At 56.3% G+C, this 27,877-nt stretch overlaps 1 protein-coding gene across 1 annotated transcript in view; it reads left to right on the top strand.

Annotated features, from left to right (window-relative positions):
• EPB41L5 (erythrocyte membrane protein band 4.1 like 5) overlaps window positions 1-27,877 on the top strand; it is a 69,558-nt gene that overhangs the window by 10,669 nt on the left and 31,012 nt on the right. The window contains 7 exon segments of the mRNA XM_075317025.1: window positions 4,165-4,269; window positions 5,717-5,759; window positions 7,252-7,330; window positions 7,778-7,822; window positions 24,928-24,980; window positions 27,163-27,283; window positions 27,412-27,499. Of these exon segments, the coding sequence (XP_075173140.1) occupies window positions 4,165-4,269; window positions 5,717-5,759; window positions 7,252-7,330; window positions 7,778-7,822; window positions 24,928-24,980; window positions 27,163-27,283; window positions 27,412-27,499 (534 nt within the window).

Here is a 27,877-nt window from a genome sequence, read left to right as displayed (position 1 = left end):
TTTACAACCTCCGTTCTTTACACTGCAGGCTGCATCCAAAGAAGAACCTCTCCGCTCCCTGCAGGTATCTCGGCCTCCGCGGCTCAGGACGTGGAAGCCGCCGCCGCTGCCCTGTGCCTGCATGGAAGGACTGATGGGAGCTTGTGTCCTCGCTGTTATCTGCCATCTCTAGCCCAGGGGGAAAATGATTCCTCGCTGCCCATTGATCATCCATAGATTATGTACAGTCAGTATCACACATAATAGGATTAGATGCGGTCATAATCTGCCTGCTGAGCTGTGTATCTAAGGGTGGATGTCACACACAGCGACGACAACGACGTCGCTGCTACGTCACCATTTTCTGTGCGCTGTCGCTGTGTGTGACAGCGAGAGAGCGACAAACTGAAGCGAGCAGGAGCCGGAGTCTGGCAGCTGCGGTAAGCTGTAACCAAGGTAAACATCAGGTAACCAAGGGAAGACCTTTCCCCGGTTACCCGATATTTACCTTAGTTACCAGCCTCCGCTGCCCTCGCTGCCAGCGCCGGCTCCTGCTCTGTGCACGTGTAGCTGCAGTACACATCGGGTAATTAACCCCATGTGTACTGTGGCTAGGAGAGCAGGAGCCGGCACTAAGCAGTGTGCGCGGCTCCGGCTCTCTGCACATGTAGCTGCAGGACACATCGGGTAATTAACCCCATGTGTACTGTGGCTAGGAGTGCAGGAGCCGGCACTAAGCAGTGTGCGCCGGCTCCTGCTCTCTGCACATGTAGCTGCAGGACACATCGGGTAATTAACCCCATGTGTACTGTGGCTAGGAGAGCAGGAGCCGGCACTAAGCAGTGTGCGCGGCTCCGGCTCTCTGTAGCACAGCGACGCGTGTCGTTATGATCGCTGCTATTACTCACAGCAAGTTGGGCTGCAGTGTGTACATCGCCCAGGCCAAAAGCTAATGCTCTACCAGGATACAGCTAAACCCCCACTAATGTGGAAGCGTCACAGGTGCAGGAGAAGCAGATCACACACACACCTCCATGGAATGGAGGGGGCGAATGCTGGATGATAAAACTGCACACTAGTGGCTTGCATAGAGCGCTGTTCACATGCAGATGACACAGTCACAAACCTGCAGCCTATTAGGTGACGCCCTTCTATTAGATCAGGCGGGCTGTGAGTAATGCTTGATTTTTGGAGGACATTGTCCTCTTTTTGTTGCTATTTTTATATGATCGCTGCTGCGTCGCTGTGTTTGAAAGCTAAGCAGCGATCGTAACAGCGACTTACAAGGTCACTGTTGCGTCACATAACACATCACGTAACAGCGACGTCGCTGTCGCTATGTGTGAACCCAGCTTAAGCCTTCCATGTGTGATACTGTCTGAGCTGATGTATCTAATCCCGTCATGTGATGCCGCCCACTGAGCCTCCGTTGTGGTTTCCACAGTCTCAGGACTTGTATTATCAGGTGCTTGGTTCTGGTTGTTTGGGGCCCCTCTGCCCTTTGTTTGGGGCCCCTCTGCCCTTTGTTTGGGGCCCTGCGGCGCTTGTTTGGGGCTCCTCGGCGTTTGCACTTCTGGCACCGTTGAGCCGCTGGGCCAGGATCTTGATGGTCACTTGTTGCGCAGCAGGAGCGGGATGAGGTGCAGCCCCGTGTCCAGAACAATGGCCCCAGCTCGGCTCATTAAGAGACACAAAGAGGCTTTTCAGCCGGGACCCAGACGGCGCCCTCCCTGCCCCCGGGCGTCCGGCGCCCTCCCTGCCCCCCGGGCGTCCGGCGCCCTCCCTGCCCCCGGGCGTCCGGCGCCCTCCCTGCCCCCGGGCGTCCGGCGCCCTCCCTGCCCCCGGGCGTCCGGCGCCCTCCCTGCCCCCGGGCGTCCGGCGCCCTCCCTGCCCCCGGGCGTCCGGCGCCCTCCCTGCCCCCGGGCGTCCGGCGCCCTCCCTGCCCCCCGGGCGTCCGGCGCCCTCCCTGCCCCCGGGCGTCCGGCGCCCTCCCTGCCCCCGGGCGTCCGGCGCCCTCCCTGCCCCCGGGCGTCCGGCGCCCTCCCTGCCCCCGGGCGTCCGGCGCCCTCCCTGCCCCCCGGGCGTCCGGCGCCCTCCCTGCCCCCGGGCGTCCGGCGCCCTCCCTGCCCCCGGGCGTCCGGCGCCCTCCCTGCCCCCGGGCGTCCGGCGCCCTCCCTGCCCCCGGGCGTCCGGCGCCCTCCCTGCCCCCGGGCGTCTTGCGCCCTCCCTGCCCCCGGGCGTCTTGCGCCCTCCCTGCCCCCGGGCGTCTTGCGCCCTCCCTGCCCCCGGGCGTCTTGCGCCCTCCCTGCCCCCGGGCGTCTTGCGCCCTCCCTGCCCCCGGGCGTCTTGCGCCCTCCCTGCCCCCGGGCGTCTTGCGCCCTCCCTGCCCCCGGGCGTCTTGCGCCCTCCCTGCCCCCGGGCGTCTTGCGCCCTCCCTGCCCCCGGGCGTCCTGCGCCCTCCCTGCCCCCTCCCTGGTCATGGCCACCACATTCCTCCTCATTCACAGCCCTGACCAGTGATAAACCAGTTCTCCAGCTTTTATCTGGGCCCTTCACAGATCATCACTGTCTTAAGTGTTTGTGAAGGAATGCAAAAGAATTCCTGAATAAAATCCGGTACAGCCGGAGCTGGAACCAGAACTGAGCACAGACATTGGACCTCTGCCATCACCCAGCTTTCCTAGACTCCTGAATGGTGCTGGGGTAATAGTTATATATGTCCCCCGCTGTGTAATAGAAGGGGGGTGGACACAACAGAGTTATACAGATGGGGGGAGATATAGAGTATACACACATTACAGCATGGGATCGTAGATGATCCTTTCTGTGAGGTAAAACCTTTCCATGCCCATTTTGTGTGTGTGTGTGTTTATATATATATATATATATATATATATATATATTATATTATATTATATTATATTATATTATATTATATTATATTATATTATATTATATTAGTCTGTGCTGTAATGTCTGCACACTTCTTCTGTGTCCCTCTCTGCTGCTGTGTTCATTGTCTAACGCGGCCCCTCGGGGACCACCAGGGCATTAGCAGCGATGTGATGGTGCTGCGGAGGGAGAACATGGTGGTTTATTAAGGTTTTCTCCGGCGTCGCTCGCTCCACATCAGAGCGGTGCGGAGGATATTGCTGTGCCGGCGTCTGCCAGGAGGTGTGTGCGGCAGCCTGTACTCTGCACCTGTCCTTGGACGTGGGCACAATGCCGGCCGTGTGCGTCCTGCCAGGCTCCTGCCAGCGCGGTGTCCACCTGGGGCGCATGGAGAGCAGTGTGTGTAGAGGACAGGACCCGCCGGTTCCCCTATCCCTGCAGCCGCCGGTGAACGCCGGAGCCGCCGAGGCCGGTAACTGCTGAATTTTATTATTTTCATGTAGCACAACGCAATGGACAGAGAAAAATATTCATGGAAAATCCCTTAAATCATGTCTCCACTAATAACCACCCCATACCCCTAGACTGCAGCTCTGGTGATTTCTAATGGTCTACGCGGGGTTAATGTAATGTGTTTCACTCTCCAGAGTCCAGCGCTGCCTCTCTGCTGCAGTGACACCACGACTACAGCACACATCACCGCTGCAGCCAATCCCCTCAATGCTGCGCTCCATGATTGGCTGCAGCGGTCATAAGTGCTGTAGACATGATATCATTGGGGTAGGAGGGTGTTTAGGACTTCTTCCATGGGAACCCCATGAATTCTGTCTGTGCCCCCGGCTAGGACCCCTATGTCTGTGCGGGGCCCCTCTCCCTGCACACTGGCTGATTGAAGTGGGGGGCTATGGTGGCTCAGTGGGCACAAGACCCCGCAGGGGCACAGAGCGATGCCCAAACTGAGTGGTGCAACTCTGCAAATGGTGGAAGAAACACCGGGGGGCCGAGCGTCACACACTGACTCCAGGAAAGAGTGGGGGCCGGCACTCCAGGGGTAGAAAACCCCACAACATGGTAAATTTATATGAAAATGTGATGGCTGATAACAGAGGACAGCAGCTGACATATATTGTAGCTCTAAATTTGTTCATTATTTCCTGATTCTTCTGCGATATTAATGCTGTGATTGGGGGCGCAGTGCGTATTTGGGGGTTTGCTGGGGGGTGTTGTGTGGATCTTTCTTATAAATATTGGCGCTCACAGGGTTAATTCCTGGTTTTCTTCTTTTTTTTTCAGAAAAAAGCGAAGGGTCAGGAGCTGTTCGAGCAAATCATGTATCACCTGGACCTGATCGAGAAGGACTACTTCGGGCTGCAGTTCATGGACTCCGCACAAGTGCCGGTAACACGGGGGGCGCGGTGGGGGGCTGCAGCCCCTTCACTCTATAATGACCGATCCTGTGTCCCTGATCCCGGGACGGTTGTGCCCCCCCGATCTTGTGACGGTTGTGCCCCCCCCCCCGATCTTGGGACGGTTGTGCCCCCCCCGATCTTGGGACGGTTGTGGGCCCCCCTGATCTCGGGACGGTTGTGGCCCCTGCTCCTGCTCTCCCCGGGGCAGAGTACCAGGCCGGGGTGGGGGAGGCCGGGAATGAGGAGCGGCCGCTGTTTTTCTTCATCTCGGAGCCTGTTTTCTTTCTTCTCCTCCACATTCCTGCGCTGGAATTGTGCAGCTCGGAGACAGGCACCGAGGGGAGCGGGGGTCCTCCAGCAGGGGGTCTCCCGGGGGGGGGGGGGGGTCTCACAGCCACTAATGGAGCAAAATAATGGGGGGGGGCACTTGTACAGGAAAGAGTTAAGTGACAGATGAAGTATAGTCGAAAATATACAATGTATCAGATTATAAGTGTGTAATATATACAGAGTAATAGTGCAGTGTATGTGGCGTTACATAGGACTGCAGGGGACATCTACCACATTATCTGTCCCCAGAGATATCACTGTGTCATCTGTGGTGTTACATAGGACTGCAGGTGACATCTACTACATTATCTGTACTCAGAGATATCACTGTGTTATCTGTGGTGTTACATGGGACTGCAGGTGACATCTACTACATTATCTGTACCCAGAGAGATATCACTGTGTTATCTGTGGTGTTACATAGGACTGCAGGTGACATCTACTTCATTATCTGTACTCAGAGAGATATCACTGTTATCTGTGGTGTTACATAGGACTGCAGGTGACATCTACTACATTATCTGTACTCAGAGATATCACTGTGTTATCTGTGGTGTTACATAGGACTGCATGTGACATCTACTACATTATCTGTACTCAGAGAGATATCACTGTTATCTGTGGTGTTACATAGGACTGCAGGTGACATCTACTACATTATCTGTACTCAGAGATATCACTGTGTTATCTGTGGTGTTACATAGGACTGCATGTGACATCTACTACATTATCTGTACTCAGAGATATCACTGTGTTATCTGTGGTGTTACATAGGACTGCAGGTGACATCTACTTCATTATCTGTACTCAGAGAGATATCACTGTTATCTGTGGTGTTACATAGGACTGCAGGTGACATCACTACATTATCTGTACTCAGAGATATCACTGTGTTATCTGTGGTGTTACATAGGACTGCAGGTGACATCTACATTATCTGTACTCAGAGATATCACTGTTATCTGTGGTGTTACATAGGACTGCAGGTGACATCTACATTATCTGTACCCAGAGATATCACTGTTATCTGTGGTGTTACATAGGACTGCAGGTATGCTCTCAGATATTACCGGTGGTGTTAACCCTTCTCTCCCCTCTCTCCTCAGCACTGGTTGGACAACACGAAGAGCATTAAAAAGCAGGTGAAGAGTAAGTGTCGTCGCCCCCCCCCCCCCCCCTCCCCCGCACAGTCAGTACCATACATCCACCCCTCCCCTCCCCCGCACAGTCAGTACCATACATCCACCCCCCCCCCCCTCCCCCGCACAGTCAGTACCATACATCCACCCCCCCCCCTCCCCCGCACAGTCAGTACCATACATCCACCCCCCCCCCTCCCCCGCACAGTCAGTACCATACATCCACCCCGCCCCCCCCTTCCCGCTCAGTGTCGGTACCGCACCCCGTCACGTTGTTTTTGCGCCTCTCGGGGGCAGATTTCGTTCTTTCTCTGCTCTTGTAGGAGGTGACATTGCGCAGTCATCAGTCCTGCGTAACACTACAGGTGCTCAGATCTGCAGGTGTCGTGTCTCCTTTAAGAGCGCAGCTGGGCCCTGGAGCTGCCTCTGTCCCGGCTCCCGTGGCCTCCCTGGCAGGAGGGTGAATTGTGCGCTCTGCCACCTTGGTGCGGGGGAGGAATGCTGCGCTCAGTGACCGCAATCATTGGTCACATCCTATAAAATGACTTAATTGGGTGAAGGTCGTTCTGCATTCCTCAATCTCTGATGCCTGAAATTAGAGAGCGGCTGAGGTCGCCATCAGGTGGAGACGTCCCCGGCCGAGCGAGCGTATGGCCCCCCCCTCCCGGGGCACGGACCCTGCATGTAGACCCGAGCTTGTTACCTTCATTGTTCATCTGTGGAATGTGCGGCACTTTAAGGCTTCTCCACTCACATCCAGAGCTGCGCTCACCATTCTGCTGTTTGCCGACTTCCTGGGGCAGCGAGGTTTTCATGGTCCGAGGGAAGTGTAATTGTATCAGGTTATATTTATATACATGAAGTATACAGCAAAATATCGGGGAGGTGCAGAGCCGGGGGCTGCAGGGTGTGGGGTCCGGTCCCTGGAGCCCGGTGGTGGGCGGCGGGTCCCTGGAGCCCGGTGGTGGGCGGCGGGTCCCTGGAGCCCGGTGGTGGGCGGCGGGTCCCTGGAGCCCGGTGGTGGGCGGCGGGTCCCTGGAGCCCGGTGGTGGGCGGCGGGTCCCTGGAGCCCGGTGGTGGGCGGCGGGTCCCTGGAGCCCGGTGGTGGGCGGCGGGTCCCTGGAGCCCGGTGGTGGGCGGCGGGTCCCTGGAGCCCGGTGGTGGGCGGCGGGTCCCTGGAGCCCGGTGGTGGGCGGCGGGTCCCTGGAGCCCGGTGGGGCTGGGCTGTCACTCTGGACCTTTTCATATTATTGCTCTTCTCAAAGCCGTGATTTTGGGGCCCTCGAGTTCCAATGCCTGTTGGGGGTCTCTGCTCAGGGTGGAGTTCCCGTTTAAGCCCCCTCCGCTGCAGTAACTCTTCCTGGCACTGGATTATTCCGCCGCTGTCTGGTTCGATCATATCTCAGTGGCGCGGAGCTGCGGTTGACGCGGGGGGAGTCCGGGTCAGCGCTCCGGTCCGGATGCATTAGATGAAGCTGACACTGTGTGTTTTTCTCCGGCAGTCGGACCCCCGTACTGTCTGCATGTGAGGGTGAAGTTCTACTCCTCGGAGCCCAACAACCTGCGGGAGGAGCTCACCAGGCAAGTATCACATCACGGGCTTAGATACTGTGCAGAGCTGCGTATCACATCACGGGCTTATATACTGTGCTGAGCTGCGTATCACATCACGGGCTTAGATACTGTGCAGAGCTGCGTATCACATCACGGGCTTAGATACTGTGCAGAGCTGCGTATCACATCACGGGCTTAGATACTGTTCTGAGCTGCGTATCACATCACGGGCTTAGATACTGTGCTGAGCTGCGTATCACATCACGGGCTTAGATACTGTGCTAAGCTGCGTATCACATCACGGGCTTAGATACTGTGCAGAGCTGCATATCACATGATAGGATTAGATGCAGCAGCTCAGAAAACAAACTGTATCCCAATAAGATTGGATGCAGAAATCAGCAGAGGGATGAGATGCTGGGATTAGATGCGGCGCTCGGTATCACACTCATTATTTTCTTTCTGTTTTCACAGATATTTGTTTGTTCTGCAACTGAAACAAGATATTCTCAGTGGAAAGTAAGTACACCCCCACATCCCACATTACTGTAAGTCTCCAGAATATCGGCCTGTAGAGGGGCTGCTGTCGCCCCCATCACGGCAGAGTGGAAAGTCCTTGCACTTTCTCTGATACTTGGGCTTTGTGTCCAGTGTAAAGGTGACCGCATCGCACAGATCCCCCTCCGTTACAATGTATCAGGCTGGATTCCCTGACTGTTCACACCAAGCACAGGGCCGTGGTGCGGCCAAACCTTACAGTGCAGCCTCCGCCGGCTTCTATCTCCTATCTGCACCTTGGGAAATGTAATGACCGGCCGCAGCCGGAGGGGAGCTGCTGTGTAATGCCCGGCCGCAGCAGGAGGGGAGGTGCCGTGTAATGCCCGGCCGCAGCAGGAGGGGAGGTGCCGAGTAATGCCTGGCCGCAGCAGGAGGGCAGGTGCCGTGTAATGACCGGCCGCAGCAGGAGGGCAGGTGCCGTGTAATGCCCGGCCGCAGCAGGAGAGGAGGTGCCGTGTAATGACCGGCCGCAGCAGGAGGGGAGGTGCCGAGTAATGCCCGGCCGCAGCAGGAGGGGAGGTGCCGAGTAATGCCCGGCCGCAGCAGGAGAGGAGGTGCCGTGTAATGCCCGGCCGCAGCAGGAGGGGAGGTGCCGTGTAATGCCTGGCCGCAGCAGGAGGGGAGGTGCCGTGTAATGCCGGGCCGCAGCAGGAGGGGAGGTGCCGTGTAATGCCGGGCCGCAGCAGGAGGGGAGGTGCCGTGTAATGCCGGGCCGCAGCAGGAGGGGAGGTGCCGTGTAATGCCGGGCCGCAGCAGGAGGGGAGGTGCCGTGTAATGCCGGGCCGCAGCAGGAGGGGAGGTGCCGTGTAATGCCGGGCCGCAGCAGGAGGGGAGGTGCCGTGTAATGCCCGGCCGCAGCAGGAGGGGAGGTGCCGTGTAATGCCCGGCCGCAGCAGGAGGGGCGGTGCCCTGTAATGCCCGGCCGCAGCTGGAGGGGAGGTGCCGTGTAATGCCCTGCCGCAGCAGGAGAGGTGGCGTGTAATGCCCGGCCGCAGCAGGAGAGGAGGTGCCGTGTAATGCCCGGCCGCAGCAGGAGAGGAGGTGCCGTGTAATGCCCGGCCGCAGCAGGAGAGGAGGTGCCGTGTAATGCCCGGCCGCAGCAGGAGAGGAGGTGCCGTGTAATGCCCGGCCGCAGCAGGAGAGGAGGTGCCGTGTAATGCCCGGCCGCAGCAGGAGAGGAGGTGCCGTGTAATGCCCGGCCGCAGCAGGAGAGGAGGTGCCGTGTGATGCCCGGCCGCAGCAGGAGGGGAGGTGCCGTGTGATGCCCGGCCGCAGCAGGAGGGGAGGTGCCGTGTGATGCCCGGCCGCAGCAGGAGGGGAGGTGCCGTGTGATGCCCGGCCGCAGCAGGAGGGGAGGTGCCGTGTAATGACCGGCCGCAGCAGGAGGGGAGGTGCCGTGTGATGCCCGGCCGCAGCAGGAGGGGAGGTGCCGTGTAATGCCCGGCCGCAGCAGGAGGGGAGGTGCCGTGTAATGACCGGCCGCAGCAGGAGGGGAGCTGCCGTCTAATGACCGGCCGCACCATGACACTCCTGTGCCTGGTGTGAACAGTCATTCTCTGCTGACAGCAGCCCTTTAACAAACCCTCATCTGTGAGAAGCCGTCGATCAGGACGGTGTTAAAGGGAAACTGTCAGCTGCTCCCAATCGCTAAGAAATCCACATACACAGTTCTGTAGGGGACGTGGCCCCTGTAAGTCCGCCCTGTGGTGTCGCCTCCAGTGATTGAGCTGCCAGAAAAAAAGCTTTCTTCGGCGCTCCATTGGGAGACCCAGACGATTGGGTGTATAGCACTGCCTCCGGAGGCCACACAAAGCAATTACACTAAAAAGTGTAAGGCCCCTCCCCTTCTGGCTATACACCCCCAGTGGGATCACTGGCTCACCAGTTTTCAAGCTTTGTGCGAAGGAGGTGGGCTTCCGGTTCCATCAGGGCTGAAGGCCCATTCTGACAGAGCCGTGGGTGCGTCCTGGGCATTACGACACCAGGCTACGGCTCAACAGGTGTGTCAGGCAGCTACCTGGTCGAGTCTGCACACTTTCACCAAACATTATCAGGTGCATACCTATGCTTCGGCGGACGCCAGCCTAGGTAGAAGAGTCCTGCAGGCGGCAGTTCCCTCCCCGTAGGGGAGGGCTGTCTTGCAGCTCTAACATGAGGTATTTCTTTACCCACCCAGGGACAGCTTTTGGACGTCCCAATCGTCTGGGTCTCCCAATGGAGCGCCGAAGAAGAAGGGAATTTTGTTACTTACCGTAAATTCCTTTTTCTTCTAGCTCCTATTGGGAGACCCAGCACCCGCCCTGTTGTCCTTCGGGATTTGTGGTTGTTTTTCGGGTACACATGTTGTTCATGTTGAATGGTTTTCAGTTCTCCGACGTTACTTCGGAGTGAATTTGTTTAAACCTGTTATTGACTTTCCTCCTTCTTGCTTTTGCACTAAAACTGGTGAGCCAGTGATCCCACTGGGGGTGTATAGCCAGAAGGGGAGGGGCCTTACACTTTTTAGTGTAATACTTTGTGTGGCCTCCGGAGGCAGTGCTATACACCCAATCGTCTGGGTCTCCCAATAGGAGCTAGAAGAAAAGGAATTTACGGTAAGTAACAAAATTCCCTTCTTCGGCGCTCCATTGGGAGACCCAGACGATTGGGTGTATAGCTACTGCCTCCGGAGGCCACACAAAGCATTACACTAAAAAGTGTAAGGCCCCTCCCCTTCTGGCTATACACCCCCAGTGGGATCACTGGCTCACCAGTTTTGTGCTTTGTGCGAAGGAGGTCAGACATCCACGCATAGCTCCACTGTTTAGTCAGCAGTAGCTGCTGACTATGTCGGATGGAAGAAAAGAGGGCCCATACTAGGGCCCCCAGCATGCTCCCTTCTTACCCCACTTGTGGTTTGTAAGGTTGAGGTACCCATTGCGGGTACGGAGGCTGGAGCCCACATGCTGTTTTCCTTCCCCATCCCCCTGAGGGGCTCTGAGGAAGTGGGATCTTACCGGCCCCCAAGCCCTGAGGCCGGGCTCCATCCACAGACCCAGTGAACCTGCTGGATACGGAGCTGGGTACCGTTCAGGGACAAGGCCCTGCAACTTTCAGGTACTCTGTGTCCCCGTACAGACAGGCACGCACACGCCAGACTTGCTGGGTGTGTTAGTGCGCCGGGGACAGTAGCGCTGCACGCTGGGGTTTGAGTCACAGCAGCTTAGCTGTGTGACTTCATGTGCTGGGAACTACCGCGCCGGCGCGGCTGGGACTTGTAGTGCGGCGGCGCTTATAAATTTAGTCCCCGGCTTTTGCGGCCTAGCTCCGCTTCGTTCCCGCCCCCTCCCTGTCAATCAGGGAATGGGACAGACGCTGTGCAATCGTCAGCGCCGAGGGCTGGAGCCTTATTTACATGCTCCAGCCCTCTCACTGGGCACAGTGGGACGCAGGTTTCCCGCTTTTGGTCTGGCACGCCCAGGGCCCGCCCCCCCTCCACAGGACGCCGGCAGCCATTCCTGCATGCAGTCTGGCTGGAGGACGGACACAGGCTCTGGGAGACCCAGACTAGGGATTTCTGGCGACCACACACCCGCGTTTAGCGGGCGGTAAGCAGCACATTAGTGCTGGCCCCACTAGTGCCACAGTGTTGTATTGGTGTACTTTTTACTGTACCAGATATCTATATATATATACTGCACTGTACGGTCGCTTCTTGGCTGTATACCCTATATTGCTCTGAGGAGACAGCAACATGTCATCCACAAAACGCAAGGGTGCCAAGGCACGGGCTGTATACACTGCTTGTACAGCATGTGGGGCTAATCTACCAGCAGGCTCCAACGACTCTCATTGTGTGCAATGTTCAGTCCCAGTGGCACTTCGTCAGCCAGAGCCTATGGTGGTGGTAGCCCAGGCTGAGACGCCTGTGAACCCTGCCCCGGTGACGGGGACAGAATTTGCAGTCTTTGCTGATAAAATGTCTGTGACTATGACAAAAATCCTGGAAACCTTGCAGTCCAGGCCAGTTGCTCAGACCATGGACACTGCTGTGTCTATGTTCCCCGGTCCCCCTCAGTTGGAACTAATCCGTACTTCAAGGGGGTCCCAGGCATCACAGGCTGAGGGCTCTGACTCTGATGACAGTCCCAGGCCGCCTAAGCGTGCTCGCTGGGAGAGACCCTCCACGTCATCACGTGGGTCAGGGTCTCAGCGAGAAGGGTCTCTATATGATGAGACAGAGGTGGGTGATCAGGAGTCTAGCCCTGACACCGCACTCAATTTGGATACGCCAGATGGTGACGCTATGGTAAATGACCTTATAGCGGCCATCAATAGGCTGTTGGATATTTCTCCCCCAGTCCCTTCTGCAGAGGAGGCAGCTGCACAGCAGGAGAAGTTCCATTTCCTGTATCCCAAGCGTAAATTGAGCACCTTTCTGGACCACTCTGACTTCAGAGAATCAATCCAGAAACACCATGCTAATCCGGACAAGCGTTTTTCCAAACGTCTTAAGGATACACGTTATCCCTTTCCCCCTGACGTGGTCAAACGCTGGACCCAGTGTCCAAAAGTGGACCCTCCAATATCCAGGCTTGCAGCTAGATCCATAGTTGCAGTGGAGGATGGGGCTTCACTTAAAGATGCCAATGACAGACAGATGGACCTTTGGTTGAAATCTGTCTATGAAGCTATTGGCGCGTCGTTTGCTCCAGCATTCGCGGCCGTGTGGGCGCTCCAAGCTATTTCAGCTGGTTTGGCACAGGTGGACTCTTTCTTAAGTCCAGCAGTGCCGCAAGTGGCGTCCTTAACTACGCAAATGACTGCGTTTGCGACCTACGCTATCAATGCGGTACTGGACTCTACGAGCCGTACCTCAATGGCATCCGCCAACTCTGTAGTTTCTTCGGCGCTCTATTGGGAGACCCAGACGATTGGGTGTATAGCACTGCCTCCGGAGGCCACACAAAGCAATTACACTAAAAAGTGTAAGGCCCCTCCCCTTCTGGCTATACACCCCCAGTGGGATCACTGGCTCACCAGTTTTCTGCTTTGTGCGAAGGAGGTCAGACATCCACGCATAGCTCCACTGTTTGTAGTCAGCAGTAGCTGCTGGCTCTATCGGATGGAAGAAAAGAGGGCCCATATGGGGCCCCCAGCATGCTCCCTTCTCACCCGCGGTTGGTGCTTGTAAGGTTGAGGTACCTATTGCTGGTACAGAGGCTGGAGCCCACATGCTGTTTTCCTTCCACATCCCCTGGAGGGCTCTGTGGAAGTGGGATCTTGCCGGCCCCCAAGCCCTGGGGCCGGGCTCCATCCACAGACCCATAGAACCTGCTGGATTGGGAGCGGGAGTGCCGTTCAGGGACAAGGCCCTGCAACTTTCAGGTACTCTGTGTCCCCGGCAGGCACGGACGCTCTCAGGGCTTGCTGAGCGTTATAGTGCGCCGGGGACAGTGGCGCTGTACGCTGGGGGTTAGGTCACTGCAGCTTTGCTGAGTGACGTTGTGTGTTGGGAACTACTGCGCCGACCGCTCCTGGAGCGGCGGCGCAGCTGCGACTTGTGGTGCGCCGGGGGCTTTGCGCCGACCGCGCTTTTACGGCGGCGGCGCTTCTAACTTTAGCCCCCGGCTTCTGCGGCCTAGCGCCGCTTCGTTCCCGCCCCCACCCTGTTAATCAGGGTAGGGGAGAGACGCTGCTCAATGGCAGCGCCGAGGGCTTGAGCTTTATTTACATGCTCCAGCCCTCTCACTAGGCACAGGGGGAAGCAGGCTTCCCGCTCTTCGTCTATACGCCCAGGGCCCGCCCCCCCCTCTCCACAAGGACGCCGGCAGCCATTACACATGCGGTCTGGCTGGGGAGAGGCAGCAGGCTCTGGGAGACCCAGACTAAAGGGATTTCTGGCGACCACACACCGCTCCTAAGCGGGCGGTAAGCTGCACAGTAGTGCTGGCCCCACTAGTGCCTCAGTGATATATTAGTGTACTTTTTTCTTGGTACCATATATATATATAGTTGCACTGTAAGGTCGCTTCTTGGCTGGACACCCTGTACTGCTCTGAGGAGGCAGCAACATGTCATCCGCAAAACGCAAGGCTGCCAAGGCACGGGCTGTGTACACTGTTTGTACTGCATGTGGGGCTGATCTACCGGCAGGCTCCAAAGACTCACATTGTATGCAATGTTCAGTCCCAGTGGCACTTCGTCAGCCAGAGCCTATGGTGGTGGTAGCCCAGGCAGAGACGCCTGTGAACCCTGCCCCGGTGTCGGGGACAGACTTTGCAGTGTTTGCTGATAAAATGTCTGAGGCTATGACAAAAATCCTGGAGACCTTGCAGGCCAGGCCAGTTCCTCAGACCATGGACACTGCTGTGGCTATGCTCTCCGGTCCCCCTCAGTTGGAACTAATCCGTACTTCAAGGGGGTCTCAAGCATCACAAGCTGAAGTCTCTGACTCAGATGACAGTCCCAGGCAGCCTAAGCGAGCTCGCTGGGAAAGACCCTCGACGTCATCACACTGCTCAGGGTCTCAGCGAGAAGAGTCTCTCTGTGATGAGACTGAGGACGGTGATCAGGATTCTAATCCTGAGGCCCCTCTCAATCTGGATGCCCCTGATGGTGACGCCATGGTTAATGACCTTATATCGGCGATTAATAGGCTGTTGGATATTTCTCCCCCAGCCCCTTCTGCAGAGGAGGCAGCTGCAGAGCAGGAGAAGTTCCATTTCCTGTATCCCAAGCGTAAATTAAGTGCTTTTTTGGACCACTCTGACTTCAGAGAATCAATCCAGAAGCACGACGCTCATCCAGACAAGCGTTTCTCTAAACGTTCTAAGGATACCCGTTATCCTTTTCCCGCTGAAGTGGCCAAACGCTGGACTCAGTGCCCAAAGGTGGATCCCCCAATTTCCAAGCTTGCGGCTAGATCCATAGTCGCAGTAGAGGATGGCGCTTCACTTAAAGATGCCAACGACAGACAGATGGACCTTTGGTTGAAATCTGTCTATGAAGCTATCGGCGCGTCGTTTGCTCCAGCATTCGCGGCCGTGTGGGCACTACAAGCTATTTCAGCTGGTTTAGCACAGGTGGATGCTATCATGCATCCAGCAGTACCGCAGGTGGCGTCCCTAACTTCGCAAATGTCTGCGTTTGCGACCTATGCTATCAATGCTGTCCTAGAATCTACGAGCCGTACCTCTATGGCGGCCGCCAATTCTGTGGTTTTGCGCAGAGCCTTATGGTTAAAGGACTGGAAAGCAGATGCTGGTTCCAAAAAATGCTTAACCAGCTTGCCATTATCTAGAGACAGACTGTTTGGTGAGCCATTGGCTGAAATCATAAAACAGTCCAAGGGTAAGGACTCTTCCTTGCCACAGCCCAGAGCAAGTAAACCTCAACAGAAAAAGTGGCAGTCGAGGTTTCGGTCCTTTCGAGGCTCGGGCAAGCCCCAATTCTCCTCGTCCAAAGGGACTCAGAAAGGACAAGGGAGCTCAGATTCCTGGTGGGCTCACTCACGCCCCAGGAAAGCAAATGGAGGAACTGCTTCCCAGGCGGCTACCTCATGACTTTCGGCCTCCTCCCTCCGCATCCTCGGTCGGTGGCAGGCTCTCCCGCTTTTGCGACATTTGGCTGTCACAGGTCAAAGACCGGTGGGTAACAGACATTTTGTCTCGCGGGTATAGAATCGAGTTCAGTTCTCGGCCTCCACTTCGGTTCTTCAGAACCTCCCCACACCCCAACCGAGCAGATGCCCCTGCTGCAGGCGGTGGACTCTCTAAGAGCAGGAGGAGTCGTGATCCCTGTCCCCCCTCTGGAACGGGGGCGAGGATTTTACTCCAATCTCTTTGTGGTTCCAAAAAAGGACGGCTCCTTCCGTCCTGTTCTGGACCTAAAACTGCTCAACAAGCATGTGAACGCCAGGCGGTTCCGGATGGAATCCCTCCGCTCAGTCATTGCCTCAATGTCCCAAGGAGATTTCCTAGCATCAATAGACATCAAAGATGCTTATCTCCACGTGCCGATTGCTACGGAGCACCAACGCTTTCTGCGCTTCGTGATAGGAGACGAACATCTTCAGTTCGTGGCTCTGCCATTTGGTCTGGCGACAGCCCCCCGGGTGTTCACCAAGATCATGGCGGCAGTGGTAGCAGTCTTGCACTCTCACGGACACTCTGTGATCCCTTACTTGGACGATCTACTGGTCAAGGCACCCTCTCAGGAGGCATGCCAACTCAGCCTGAATTTTGCACTGGAGACTCTCCAGGCGTTCGGGTGGATCATCAACTTCCCAAAGTCAAATCTGTCACCGACCCAATCACTAACGTATCTTGGCATGGAGTTTCATACTCTCTCAGCGATAGTGACGCTTCCGCTGAGCAAGCAGCGGTCACTACAGACAGGGGTGCAGGCTCTCCTTCAAGGTCAGTCGCACTCCTTAAGACGCCTCATGCACTTCCTCGGGAAGATGGTGGCGGCAATAGAGGCGGTTCCGTTTGCGCAGTTTCATCTGCGTCCACTTCAATGGGACATTCTCCGCCAATGGGACGGGAAGTCGACATCCCTGGACAGGAAAGTCTCCCTTTCCCAGACGGCCAAGGACTCTCTGCAGTGGTGGCTCCTTTCCACCTCCTTATCACAGGGAAGATCCTTCCTACCTCCATCCTGGGCGGTGGTCACGACAGACGCGAGTCTGTCAGGGTGGGGAGCAGTGTTTCTCCACCACAGGGCTCAGGGTACGTGGACTCAGCAGGAGTCCAGCCTTCAGATCAATGTTCTGGAAATCAGAGCAGTGTTTCTTGCCCTACTAGCCTTCCAGCAGTGGCTGGAAGGGAAGCAGATCCGAATTCAATCGGACAACTCCACAGCGGTGGCATACATCAATCACCAAGGGGGGACACGCAGTCGGCAAGCCTTCCAGGAAGTCCGGCGCATTATGATGTGGGTGGAAGCCACGGCCTCCACCATATCCGCAGTTCACATCCCCGGCGTAGAAAACTGGGAAGCAGACTTCCTCAGTCGCCAGGGCATGGACGCAGGGGAATGGTCCCTTCACCCGGACGTGTTTCAGGAAATCTGTCGCCGATGGGGGAGGCCGGACGTCGACCTAATGGCGTCCCGGCACAACAACAAGGTCCCAACATTCATGGCACGGTCTCGCGATCAAAGAGCTCTAGCAGCAGACGCCCTAGTGCAAGATTGGTCGCAGTTCCGGCTCCCTTATGTGTTTCCACCTCTGGCACTCTTGCCCAGAGTGCTACGCAAGATCAGATCCGACTGCAGCCGCGTCATACTTGTCGCCCCAGACTGGCCGAGGAGGGCGTGGTATCCGGATCTGTGGCAGCTCACGGTCGGCCAACCGTGGGCACTACCAGACCGACCAGACTTACTGTCCCAAGGGCCGTTTTTCCATCGGAATTCTGCGGCCCTGAACCTGACTGTGTGGCCATTGAGTCCTGGATCCTAACGTCTTCAGGATTGTCCCAAGGGGTCGTTGCCACCATGAGACAGGCTAGGAAGCCCACGTCTGCTAAGATCTACCACAGAACGTGGAGGATATTCTTATCCTGGTGCTCTGCTCAGAGAGTGTCTCCCTGGCCATTTGCATTACCTACCCTTCTTTCTTTCCTCCAATCTGGGTTAGAAAAAGGTTTGTCGCTCGGCTCCCTTAAAGGGCAAGTCTCGGCGCTATCCGTCTTTTTTCAGAAGCGTCTAGCACGACTCTCTAAGGTGCGCACGTTCCTGCAGGGGGTTTGCCATATAGTTCCCCCGTACAAGCGGCCGTTAGATCCATGGGATCTGAACAGGGTACTAGTTGCCCTCCAGAAGCCGCCCTTCGAGCCTCTGAAGGAGGTTTCACTTTCTAGACTCTCACAGAAAGTGGCTTTTCTGGTAGCGATCACATCTCTTCGGAGAGTGTCTGAGCTAGCAGCGCTGTCATCCAAGGCTCCCTTCCTGGTCTTCCACCAGGACAAGGTAGTGCTGCGCCCCATTCAGGAGTTTCTCCCTAAGGTGGTGTCCTCTTTTCATCTTAATCAGGATATCTCTTTGCCTTCGTTTTGTCCTCATGCAGTTCATCGGTATGAGAAGGATTTACATTTGTTAGATCTGGTGAGAGCACTCAGAATCTACATTTCCCGCACGGCGCCCTTGCGCCGTTCGGATGCACTCTTTGTCCTTGTCGCTGGTAAGCGCAAAGGGTCGCAGGCTTCTAAAGCCACCCTGGCTCGATGGATCAAAGAACCAATTCTTGAAGCCTACCGTTCTGCTGGGCTTCCGGTTCCATCAGGGCTGAAGGCCCATTCTACCAGAGCCGTGGGTGCGTCCTGGGCATTACGACACCAGGCTACGGCTCAACAGGTGTGCCAGGCAGCTACCTGGTCGAGTCTGCACACTTTCACCAAACATTATCAGGTGCATACCTATGCTTCGGCGGACGCCAGCCTAGGTAGAAGAGTCCTGCAGGCGGCAGTTGCCTCCATGTAGGGGAGGGCTGTCTTGCAGCTCTAACATGAGGTATTTCTTTACCCACCCAGGGACAGCTTTTGGACGTCCCAATCGTCTGGGTCTCCCAATAGAGCGCTGAAGAAGAAGGGAATTTTGTTACTTACCGTAAATTCCTTTTCTTCTAGCTCTTATTGGGAGACCCAGCACCCGCCCTGTTGTCCTTCGGGATTTTTGGTTTGTTTGCGGGTACACATGTTGTTCATGTTGAACGGTTTTCAGTTCTCCGATGTTACTCGGAGTGAATTTGTTTAAACCAGTTATTGGCTTTCCTCCTTCTTGCTTTTGCACTAAAACTGGTGAGCCAGTGATCCCACTGGGGGTGTATAGCCAGAAGGGGAGGGGCCTTACACTTTTTAGTGTAATTGCTTTGTGTGGCCTCCGGAGGCAGTGCTATACACCCAATCGTCTGGGTCTCTCAATAAGAGCTAGAAGAAAAGGAATTTACGGTAAGTAACAAAATTCCCTTCTTTGCGCAGAGCCTTGTGGTTAAAGGAATGGAAAGCAGATTCTGCTTCTAAAAAATGTTTAACCAGCTTGCCATTATCTGGAGACAGACTGTTTGGTGAGCAATTGGCGGAAATCATTAAACAGTCCAAAGGTAAGGACTCTTCCTTACCCCAGCCCAGATCAAGCAAACCTCAACAGAGGAAGTGGCAGTCAAAGTTTCGGTCCTTTCGAGGCTCGGGCAAGCCCCAATTCTCCTCGTCCAAAGGGACTCAGAAAGAGCAAAGGAACTCTGATTCCTGGCGGACTCACTCACGCCCCAAGAAAGCAACCGGAGGTACCGCTTCCAAGGCGGCTGCCTCATGACTTTCGGCCGCCTCCCTCCGCATCCTCGGTCGGTGGCAGGCTCTCCCGCTTTTGCGACATTTGGCTGCCACAGGTCAAGGACCGGTGGGTAACAGACATTTTGTCTCACGGGTACAGGATAGAGTTCAGTTCTCGTCCTCCGCCTCGGTTCTTCAGAACTTCCCCACATCCCGACCGAGCAGATGCCCTTCTGCAGGCGGTGCATTCTCTAAGAGCAGAAGGAGTGGTGGTCCCTGTTCCTCTTCGGGAACAAGGACAAGGTTTTTACTCCAATCTCTTTGTGGTGCCAAAAAAGGACGGCTCATTCCGTCCTGTTCTGGACCTAAAACTGCTCAACAAGCATGTGAACGCCAGGCGGTTCCGGATGGAATCCCTCCGCTCAGTCATTGCCTCAATGTCTCAAGGAGATTTCCTAGCATCAATAGACATCAAAGATGCTTATCTCCACGTGCCGATTGCTACAGAGCACCAACGCTTTCTACGCTTCGTGATAGGAGACGACCATCTTCAGTTCGTAGCTCTGCCATTTGGTCTGGCGACAGCCCCACGGGTGTTCACCAAGGTCATGGCGGCAGTGGTAGCAGTCTTGCACTCTCAGGGACACTCTGTGATCCCTTACTTGGACGATCTACTTGTCAAGGCACCCTCTCAGGAGGCATGCCAACTCAGCCTGAATGTTGCACTGGAGACTCTCCAGACGTTCGGGTGGATCATCAACTTCTCAAAGTCAACTCTGTTACCGACCCAATCACTGACGTATCTTGGCATGGAGTTTCATACTCTCTCAGCGATAGTGAAGCTTCCGCTGGACAAGCAGCGGTCACTACAGACTAGGGTACAGTCTCTCCTTCAAAGTCAGTCGCACTCCTTAAGACGCCTCATGCACTTCCTCGGGAAGATGGTGGCGGCAATGGAGGCGGTTCCGTTTGCGCAGTTTCATCTGCGCCCACTTCAATGGGACATTCTCCGCCAATGGGACGGGAAGTCAACATCCCTGGACAGGAAAGTCTCCCTTTCCCAGACGGCCAAGGACTCTCTGCAGTGGTGGCTTCTTCCCACCTCATTATCACAGGGAAGATCCTTCCTACCACCGTCCTGGGCGGTGGTCACGACAGACGCGAGTCTGTCAGGGTGGGGAGCAGTTTTTCTCCACCACAGGGCTCAGGGTACGTGGACCCAGCAGGAGTCCACCCTTCAGATCAATGTTCTGGAAATCAGAGCAGTGTATCTTGCCCTACTAGCCTTCCAGCAGTGGCTGGAAGGAAGGCAGATCCGAATTCAGTCGGACAACTCCACAGCGGTGGCATACATCAACCACCAAGGGGGGACACGCAGTCGGCAAGCCTTCCAGGAAGTCCGGCGGATTCTGATGTGGGTGGAAGCCACGGCCTCCACCATATCCGCAGTTCACATCCCCGGCGTAGAAAACTGGGAAGCAGACTTCCTCAGTCGCCAGGGCATGGACGCAGGGGAATGGTCCCTTCACCCGGACGTGTTTCAGGAAATCTGTCGCCGCTGGGGAAGGCCGGACGTCGACCTAATGGCGTCCCGGCACAACAACAAGGTCCCAACCTTCATGGCACGGTCTCGCGATCACAGAGCTCTGGCGGCAGACGCCTTAGTGCAAGATTGGTCGCAGTTCCGGCTCCCTTATGTGTTTCCACCTCTGGCACTCTTGCCCAGAGTGCTACGCAAGATCAGATCCGACTGCAGCCGCGTCATACTCGTCGCCCCAGACTGGCCAAGGAGGGCGTGGTATCCGGATCTGTGGCATCTCACGGTCGGCCAACCGTGGGCACTACCAGACCGACCAGACTTGCTGTCCCAAGGGCCGTTTTTCCATCGGAATTCTGCGGCCCTGAACCTGACTGTGTGGCCATTGAGTCCTGGATCCTAGCGTCTTCAGGATTATCCCAAGGGGTCGTTGCCACCATGAGACAGGCTAGGAAGCCCACGTCCGCTAAGATCTACCACAGAACGTGGAGGATATTCTTATCCTGGTGCTCTGCTCAGGGAGTGTCTCCCTGGCCTTTTGCATTGCCTACATTTCTTTCTTTCCTGCAATCTGGGTTAGAAAAAGGTTTGTCGCTCGGCTCCCTTAAAGGGCAAGTCTCGGCGCTATCCGTTTTTTTTTTTTTCAGAAGCGTCTAGCACGACTTTCTAAGGTACGCACGTTCCTGCAGGGGGTTTGTCATATCGTACCCCCGTACAAGCGGCCGTTAGATCCATGGGATCTGAACAGGGTACTAGTTGCCCTCCAGAAGCCGCCCTTCGAGCCTCTGAGGGAGGTTTCACTTTCTAGACTATCACAGAAAGTGGCTTTTCTGGTAGCGGTCACATCTCTTCGGAGAGTGTCTGAGCTGGCAGCGCTGTCATCCAAGGCTCCCTTCCTGGTCTTCCACCAGGACAAGGTAGTGCTGCGCCCCATTCAGGAGTTTCTCCCGAAGGTGGTATCCTCTTTTCATCTTAATCAGGATATCTCTTTGACTTCTTTTTGTCCTCATGCAGTTCATCGGTATGAGAAGGATTTACATTTGTTAGATCTGGTGAGAGCACTCAGAATCTACATTTCCCGCACGGCGCCCTTGCGCTGTTCGGATGCACTCTTTGTCCTTGTCGCTGGTAAGCGCAAAGGGTCGCAGGCTTCTAAGGCCACCCTGGCTCGATGGATCAAAGAACCAATTCTTGAAGCCTACCGTTCTGCTGGGCTTCCGTTTCCATCAGGGCTAAAGGCCCATTCTACCAGAGCCGTGGGTGCGTCCTGGGCATTGCGACACCAGGCTACGGCTCAACAGGTGTGCCAGGCAGCTACCTGGTCGAGTCTGCACACTTTCACCAAACATTATCAGGTGCATACCTATGCTTCGGCGGACGCCAGCCTAGGTAGAAGAGTCCTGCAGGCGGCAGTGACATCCCCGTAGGGGAGGGCTGTCTTCGCAGCTCTAACATGAGGTATTTCTTTACCCACCCAGGGACAGCTTTTGGACGTCCCAATCGTCTGGGTCTCCCAATGGAGCGCCGAAGAAGAAGGGAATTTTGTTACTTACCGTAAATTCCTTTTCTTCTAGCTCTTATTGGGAGACCCAGCACCCGCCCTGTTGTCCTTCGGGATTTTTGGTTGTTTTCGGGTACACATGTTGTTCATGTTGAACGGTTTTTCAGTTCTCCGATGTTACTTCGGAGTGAATTTGTTTAAACCAGTTATTGGCTTTCCTCCTTCTTGCTTTTGCACTAAAACTGGTGAGCCAGTGATACCACTGGGGGTGTATAGCCAGAAGGGGAGGGGCCTTACACTTTTTAGTGTAATGCTTTGTGTGGCCTCCGGAGGCAGTGCTATACACCCAATCGTCTGGGTCTCCCAATAAGAGCTAGAAGAAAAGGAATTTACGGTAAGTAACAAAATTCCCTTCATTTGTGCTAATGAGGGGGCGTCTGCACTCTTGGCACGGCGCAATCAAATCTTGGCGCTCACGTTGCTGTCAATCATCTGCTCCGCACCTTTACTCTGACACTGCAGCTGCTGCTCGCAGAATCACCGCTGGTCCCGCCTAAGGCAGCCGCTCGCTGGGTGTCGTGGCCGCTCGCTGGGTGTCGTGGCCGCTCGCTGGGTGTCGTGGCCGCTCGCTGGGTGTCGTGGCCGCTCGCTGGGTGTCGTGGCCGCTCGCTGGGTGTCGTGGCCGCTCGCTGGGTGTCGTGGCCGCTCGCTGGGTGTCGTGGCCGCCGGCTCCTGCCTTAGGTGGCCGCTCAGTTCTGTGGTGCAGTCAGGAGCTGGCAATGACCCTCTGCGATTTGCGGCTGCGGTGTCCGTGCAGAGCGGTGATGGAGTGCAGGCAGCTCAGTATTGGGGGTCTGTGCCTGGAAGCCCCCGTATTAGCATATGAAATATTTTTTTTTTCTGGCAGCTCTGGAGGAGGCTTTATTCTCCCTCCGGTGCACACAGTGCAGATCTAATGTCCGGTATCTGGGGATGAACCTTCCCGCTTCCTGTAACCGTAGAATAAGCCCATCGCGCTTCACAGCGAAGGAACAAGCGCGACTTTACTTAATGGGCCTCTGTCAGCGCAGAATGACCGCACCAAGCGCAGAATGACCGCACCAAGCGCAGAATGACCGCACCAAGCGCAGAATGACCGCACCAAGCGCAGAATGACCGCACCAAGCGCAGAATGACCGCACCAAGCGCAGAATGACCACACCAAACACAGCCGCTCGAGCATCATCGCAGCCATCATTATAGTGCACCTACCCTCCCTGCTCGCTTTCTCCTTCCCGCTTGTTCTTTCTCCTTCCCGCTTGTTCTCCTTCTCCCTTCCCGCTTGTTCTCCTTCTCCCTTCCCGCTTGTTCTCCTTCTCCCTTCCCGCTTGTTCTCCTTCTCCCTTCCCGCTTGTTCTCCTTCTCCCTTCCCGCTTGTTCTCCTTCTCCTTCCCGCTTGTTCTCCTTCTCCTTCCCGCTTGTTCTCCTTCTCCTTCCCGCTTGTTCTCCATCTCCCTTCCCGCTTGTTCTCCTTCTCCTTCCCGCTTGTTCTCCTTCTCCTTCCCGCTTGTTCTCCTTCTCCTTCCCGCTTGTTCTCCTTCTCCTTCCCGCTTGTTCTCCTTCTCCTTCCCGCTTGTTCTCCTTCTCCTTCCCGCTTGTTCTCCTTCTCCTTCCCGCTTGTTCTCCTTCTCCTTCCCGCTTGTTCTCCTTCTCCCTTCCCGCTTGTTCTCCTTCTCCCTTCCCGCTTGTTCTCCTTCTCCTTCCCGCTTGTTCTCCTTCTCCTTCCCGCTTGTTCTCCTTCTCCTTCCCGCTTGTTCTCCTTCTCCTTCCCGCTTGTTCTCCTTCTCCTTCCCGCTTGTTCTCCTTCTCCTTCCCGCTTGTTCTCCTTCTCCTTCCCGCTTGTTCTCCTTCTCCCTTCCCGCTTGTTCTCCTTCTCCCTTCCCGCTTGTTCTCCTTCTCCCTTCCCGCTTGTTCTCCTTCTCCCTTCCCGCTTGTTCTCCTTCTCCCTTCCCGCTTGTTCTCCTTCTCCCTTCCCGCTTGTTCTCCTTCTCCCTTCCCGCTTGTTCTCCTTCTCCCTTCCCGCTTGTTCTCCTTCTCCCTTCCCGCTTGTTCTCCTTCTCCCTTCCCGCTTGTTCTCCTTCTCCCTTCCCGCTTGTTCTCCTTCTCCTTCCCGCTTGTTCTCCTTCTCCTTCCCGCTTGTTCTCCTTCTCCTTCCCGCTTGTTCTCCTTCTCCTTCCCGCTTGTTCTCCTTCTCCTTCCCGCTTGTTCTCCTTCTCCTTCCCGCTTGTTCTCTTTCTCCTTCCTGCTTGTTCTCTTTCTCCTTCCTGCTTGCTTGCTGTCTCCTTTCTTCCTGCTCACTTTCTCGCTCTGCCCGTCCTCTCCTTTGATGGATGACAAGCAGGAAGGACGCTGCACTGCAATGTTTGGGCTCCATGATGCACCGAGCTCCTGTGCTTGGTGTGAACAGTCGTTCTCTGCTGATAGAGGCCCTTTTAACTTCCAGGCAGAGTTACAGAGGGACAATCCTCTGGGTAATGCTCCTCAGCTGCGGTCTGGATGTTGTGCGATGGCGCGCACCTGGCAGTCTCCACCCTGGCGCAGTGATTGGTTGTTGGGTCGGACGTGGTGGCGCCGGATCAGTATCACTGACGCTCCAGCGATCATAGAAATCCTCTTCTGTTCAGTGTTAACCCCACGTGTTTTTTTTTTTTTGTTTTTTAAGCTTAAAGTGACAGGTGCCCGTTATTTCCTGGCTCTGCCTCACCTGCACTCTTAGTCTATTGATGCCATTGTCTTTCAGGCTGGAGTGCCCATTTGACACTGCTGTGCAGTTGGCGGCGTACACACTCCAAGGTAAGCGGTGGGGAATGGCGCTGCCACTACATGGGTGTGGCACATAGGGGTCGGGTGTCATGGGATCCTGCCCCCACCCTCTCGTTTGCACCCGCCCCCCTTTTGCACGCTCTCTCTCATTGGCGGGCCGGCCCCTCTCCCTCACTCCATCACTCTCTCCCTCACTCTCACTCATCTGCAGGCCAGCCACCCCTCGCTCGCTCTATTGCTCTCGCACTCTCTTGCTATCTCGTTGGTGGGCCCCCTCTTACTCGCTCGCTCTTGTGCGCTCTCTCTCGCTCTTGTGCGCTCTCTCTCGCTCTTGTGCGCTCTCTCTCGCTCTTGTGCGCTCTCTCGCTCTTGTGCGCTCTCTCGCGCTCTTGTGCGCTCTCTCTCTCGCTCTTGTGCGCTCTCTCTCGCTCTTGTGCGCTCTCTCTCGCTCTTGTGCGCTCTCTCTCTCGCTCTTGTGCGCTCTCTCTCTCGCTCTTGTGCGCTCTCTCTCTCGCTCTTGTGCGCTCTCTCTCTCGCTCTTGTGCGCTCTCTCTCTCGCTCTTGTGCGCTCTCTCTCTCGCTCTTGTGCGCTCTCTCTCTCGCTCTTGTGCGCTCTCTCTCTCGCTCTTGTGCGCTCTCTCTCTCGCTCTTGTGCGCTCTCTCTCTCGCTCTTGTGCGCTCTCTCGCTCGCTCTTGTGCGCTCTCTCGCTCGCTCTTGTGCGCTCTCTCGCTCGCTCTTGTGCGCTCTCTCGCTCGCTCTTGTGCGCTCTCTCGCTCGCTCTTGTGCGCTCTCTCTCGCTCGCTCTTGTGCGCTCTCTCTCGCTCGCTCTTGTGCGCTCTCTCTCGCTCGCTCTTGTGCGCTCTCTCTCGCTCGCTCTTGTGCGCTCTCTCTCGCTCGCTCTTGTGCGCTCTCTCTCGCTCGCTCTTGTGCGCTCTCTCTCGCTCGCTCTTGTGCGCTCTCTCTCGCTCGCTCTTGTGCGCTCTCTCTCGCTCGCTCTTGTGCGCTCTCTCTCGCTCGCTCTTGTGCGCTCTCTCTCGCTCGCTCTTGTGCGCTCTCTCTCGCTCGCTCTTGTGCGCTCTCTCTCGCTCGCTCTTGTGCGCTCTCTCTCGCTCGCTCTTGTGCGCTCTGTCTCGCTCTTGTGCGCTCTGTCTCGCTCTTGTGCGCTCTGTCTCGCTCTTGTGCGCTCTGTCTCGCCCTTGTGCGCTCTGTCTCGCTCTTGTGCGCTCTGTCTCGCTCTTGTGCGCTCTGTCTCGCTCTTGTGCGCTCTGTCTCGCTCTTGTGCGCTCTGTCTCGCTCTTGTGCGCTCTGTCTCGCTCTTGTGCGCTCTGTCTCGCTCTTGTGCGCTCTGTCTCGCTCTTGTGCGCTCTGTCTCGCTCTTGTGCGCTCTGTCTCGCTCTTGTGCGCTCTGTCTCGCTCTTGTGCGCTCTGTCTCGCTCTTGTGCGCTCTGTCTCGCTCTTGTGCGCTCTGTCTCGCTCTTGTGCGCTCTGTCTCGCTCTTGTGCGCTCTGTCTCGCTCTTGTGCGCTCTGTCTCCTCACTTGCGCTTGCTCTCTCATTGGCAGGCCGACCCTCTTTCACTCGCTCGCTCTGTTGCACGCTCTTGTTGGTGGGCCGGCGCCTTCTCGCTCAATGTATCACTCGCGCTCAGTCTCTCATTGGCGAGCCAGCCCCCTCTCACTTGCTGTCTCGTTGGCGTGCTGGCCCCCTCTCGTCCGCTCTCTTGTACTCACTCTCTTCTTGAAGTGTCAGCCCACTCTTACTTGCTCTCTTGTTGGCGGTCAGGCCCATGCTCGCTCGCTCTTTCACGCTTGCTCTCTCATTGGTGGTCAGGCCCATGCTCGCTCGCTCTCTTGCGCTTGCTCTCTCGTTGGTGGTCCGGCCCCCGCTTGCTCGCTCGCTTTCTCGTTGGCGTGCCGGCCCCTGTCTGGCTGCTGTGCTCATAAGCAGCTTGTGGGGATGAGATGGGATTGTAATCCGGATTTGGACGCGCTGGCGCTCGCTGCCGGGAGACATGATATTTCCAGAGGGGTCCTGTGTTAACCTTTCCCCTCAGTGTCGGGTGATTAACCCCGTGTGACCCGGCCACCCTGAGACGCTGCGGACTCCTGTGCGCAGTGCAGTGATGGTGGAAGAGGACCCTGGGGGTCCAGGTGTCGTCTTCGGGGGTCTGTATACTTCTCCATGATGAATAGTTTTTTTTTCCTTCTTCCAGGGGAGCTGGGTGACTTTGACCCGCTGGAGCACTCGCCGGACCTGGTGTCAGAATTTCGCTTTGTACCGACGCAGACGGAGGAGATAGAGCTCGCCGTGTTCCAGAAGTGGAAGGAGTTCAGGTGGTCGGGGGCCAGGTCCTTTATCCTGCGAGTGACGTCGGGTTTCCTGGCCCCGGTCCTGCAGGACGTAGATCGCCCCCTTGTGGGAGATGATTGTAATGGCCGATCTCCTCCCTTCTCTCCCCCAGGGGTCAGATGCCGGCGGAGGCCGAGACCAACTACCTGAACAAAGCCAAGTGGCTGGAGATGTACGGCGTGGACATGCACATCGTGAAGGTGAGCGGCGCTGCCGGGATTCGAGTGTCACTAGAGATAAGCGGCGCTGCGTCTGCTGCCGGGATTCATGGGGTGTCACTGGAGATGAGCGGCGCTGCGTCTGCTGCCGGGATTCATGCAGTGTCACTAGAGATAAGCGGCGCTGCGTCTGCTGCCGGGATTCATGCAGTGTCACTAGAGATAAGCGGCGCTGCGTCTGCTGCCGGGATTCGAGTGTCACTAGAGATAAGCGGCGCTGCGTCTGCTGCCGGGATTCATGGGGTGTCACTGGAGATGAGCGGCGCTGCGTCTGCTGCCGGGATTCGAGTGTCACTAGAGATAAGCGGCGCTGCGTCTGCTGCCGGGATTCATGTGTCACTGGAGATAAGCGGCGCTGCG

The sequence above is a fragment of the Anomaloglossus baeobatrachus genome, chromosome 7 (assembly GCF_048569485.1).
Source record: "Anomaloglossus baeobatrachus isolate aAnoBae1 chromosome 7, aAnoBae1.hap1, whole genome shotgun sequence".
Taxonomy (NCBI): Eukaryota; Metazoa; Chordata; class Amphibia; order Anura; family Aromobatidae; genus Anomaloglossus; species Anomaloglossus baeobatrachus.
This window is presented reverse-complemented; position numbering and strand designations above follow the sequence as displayed.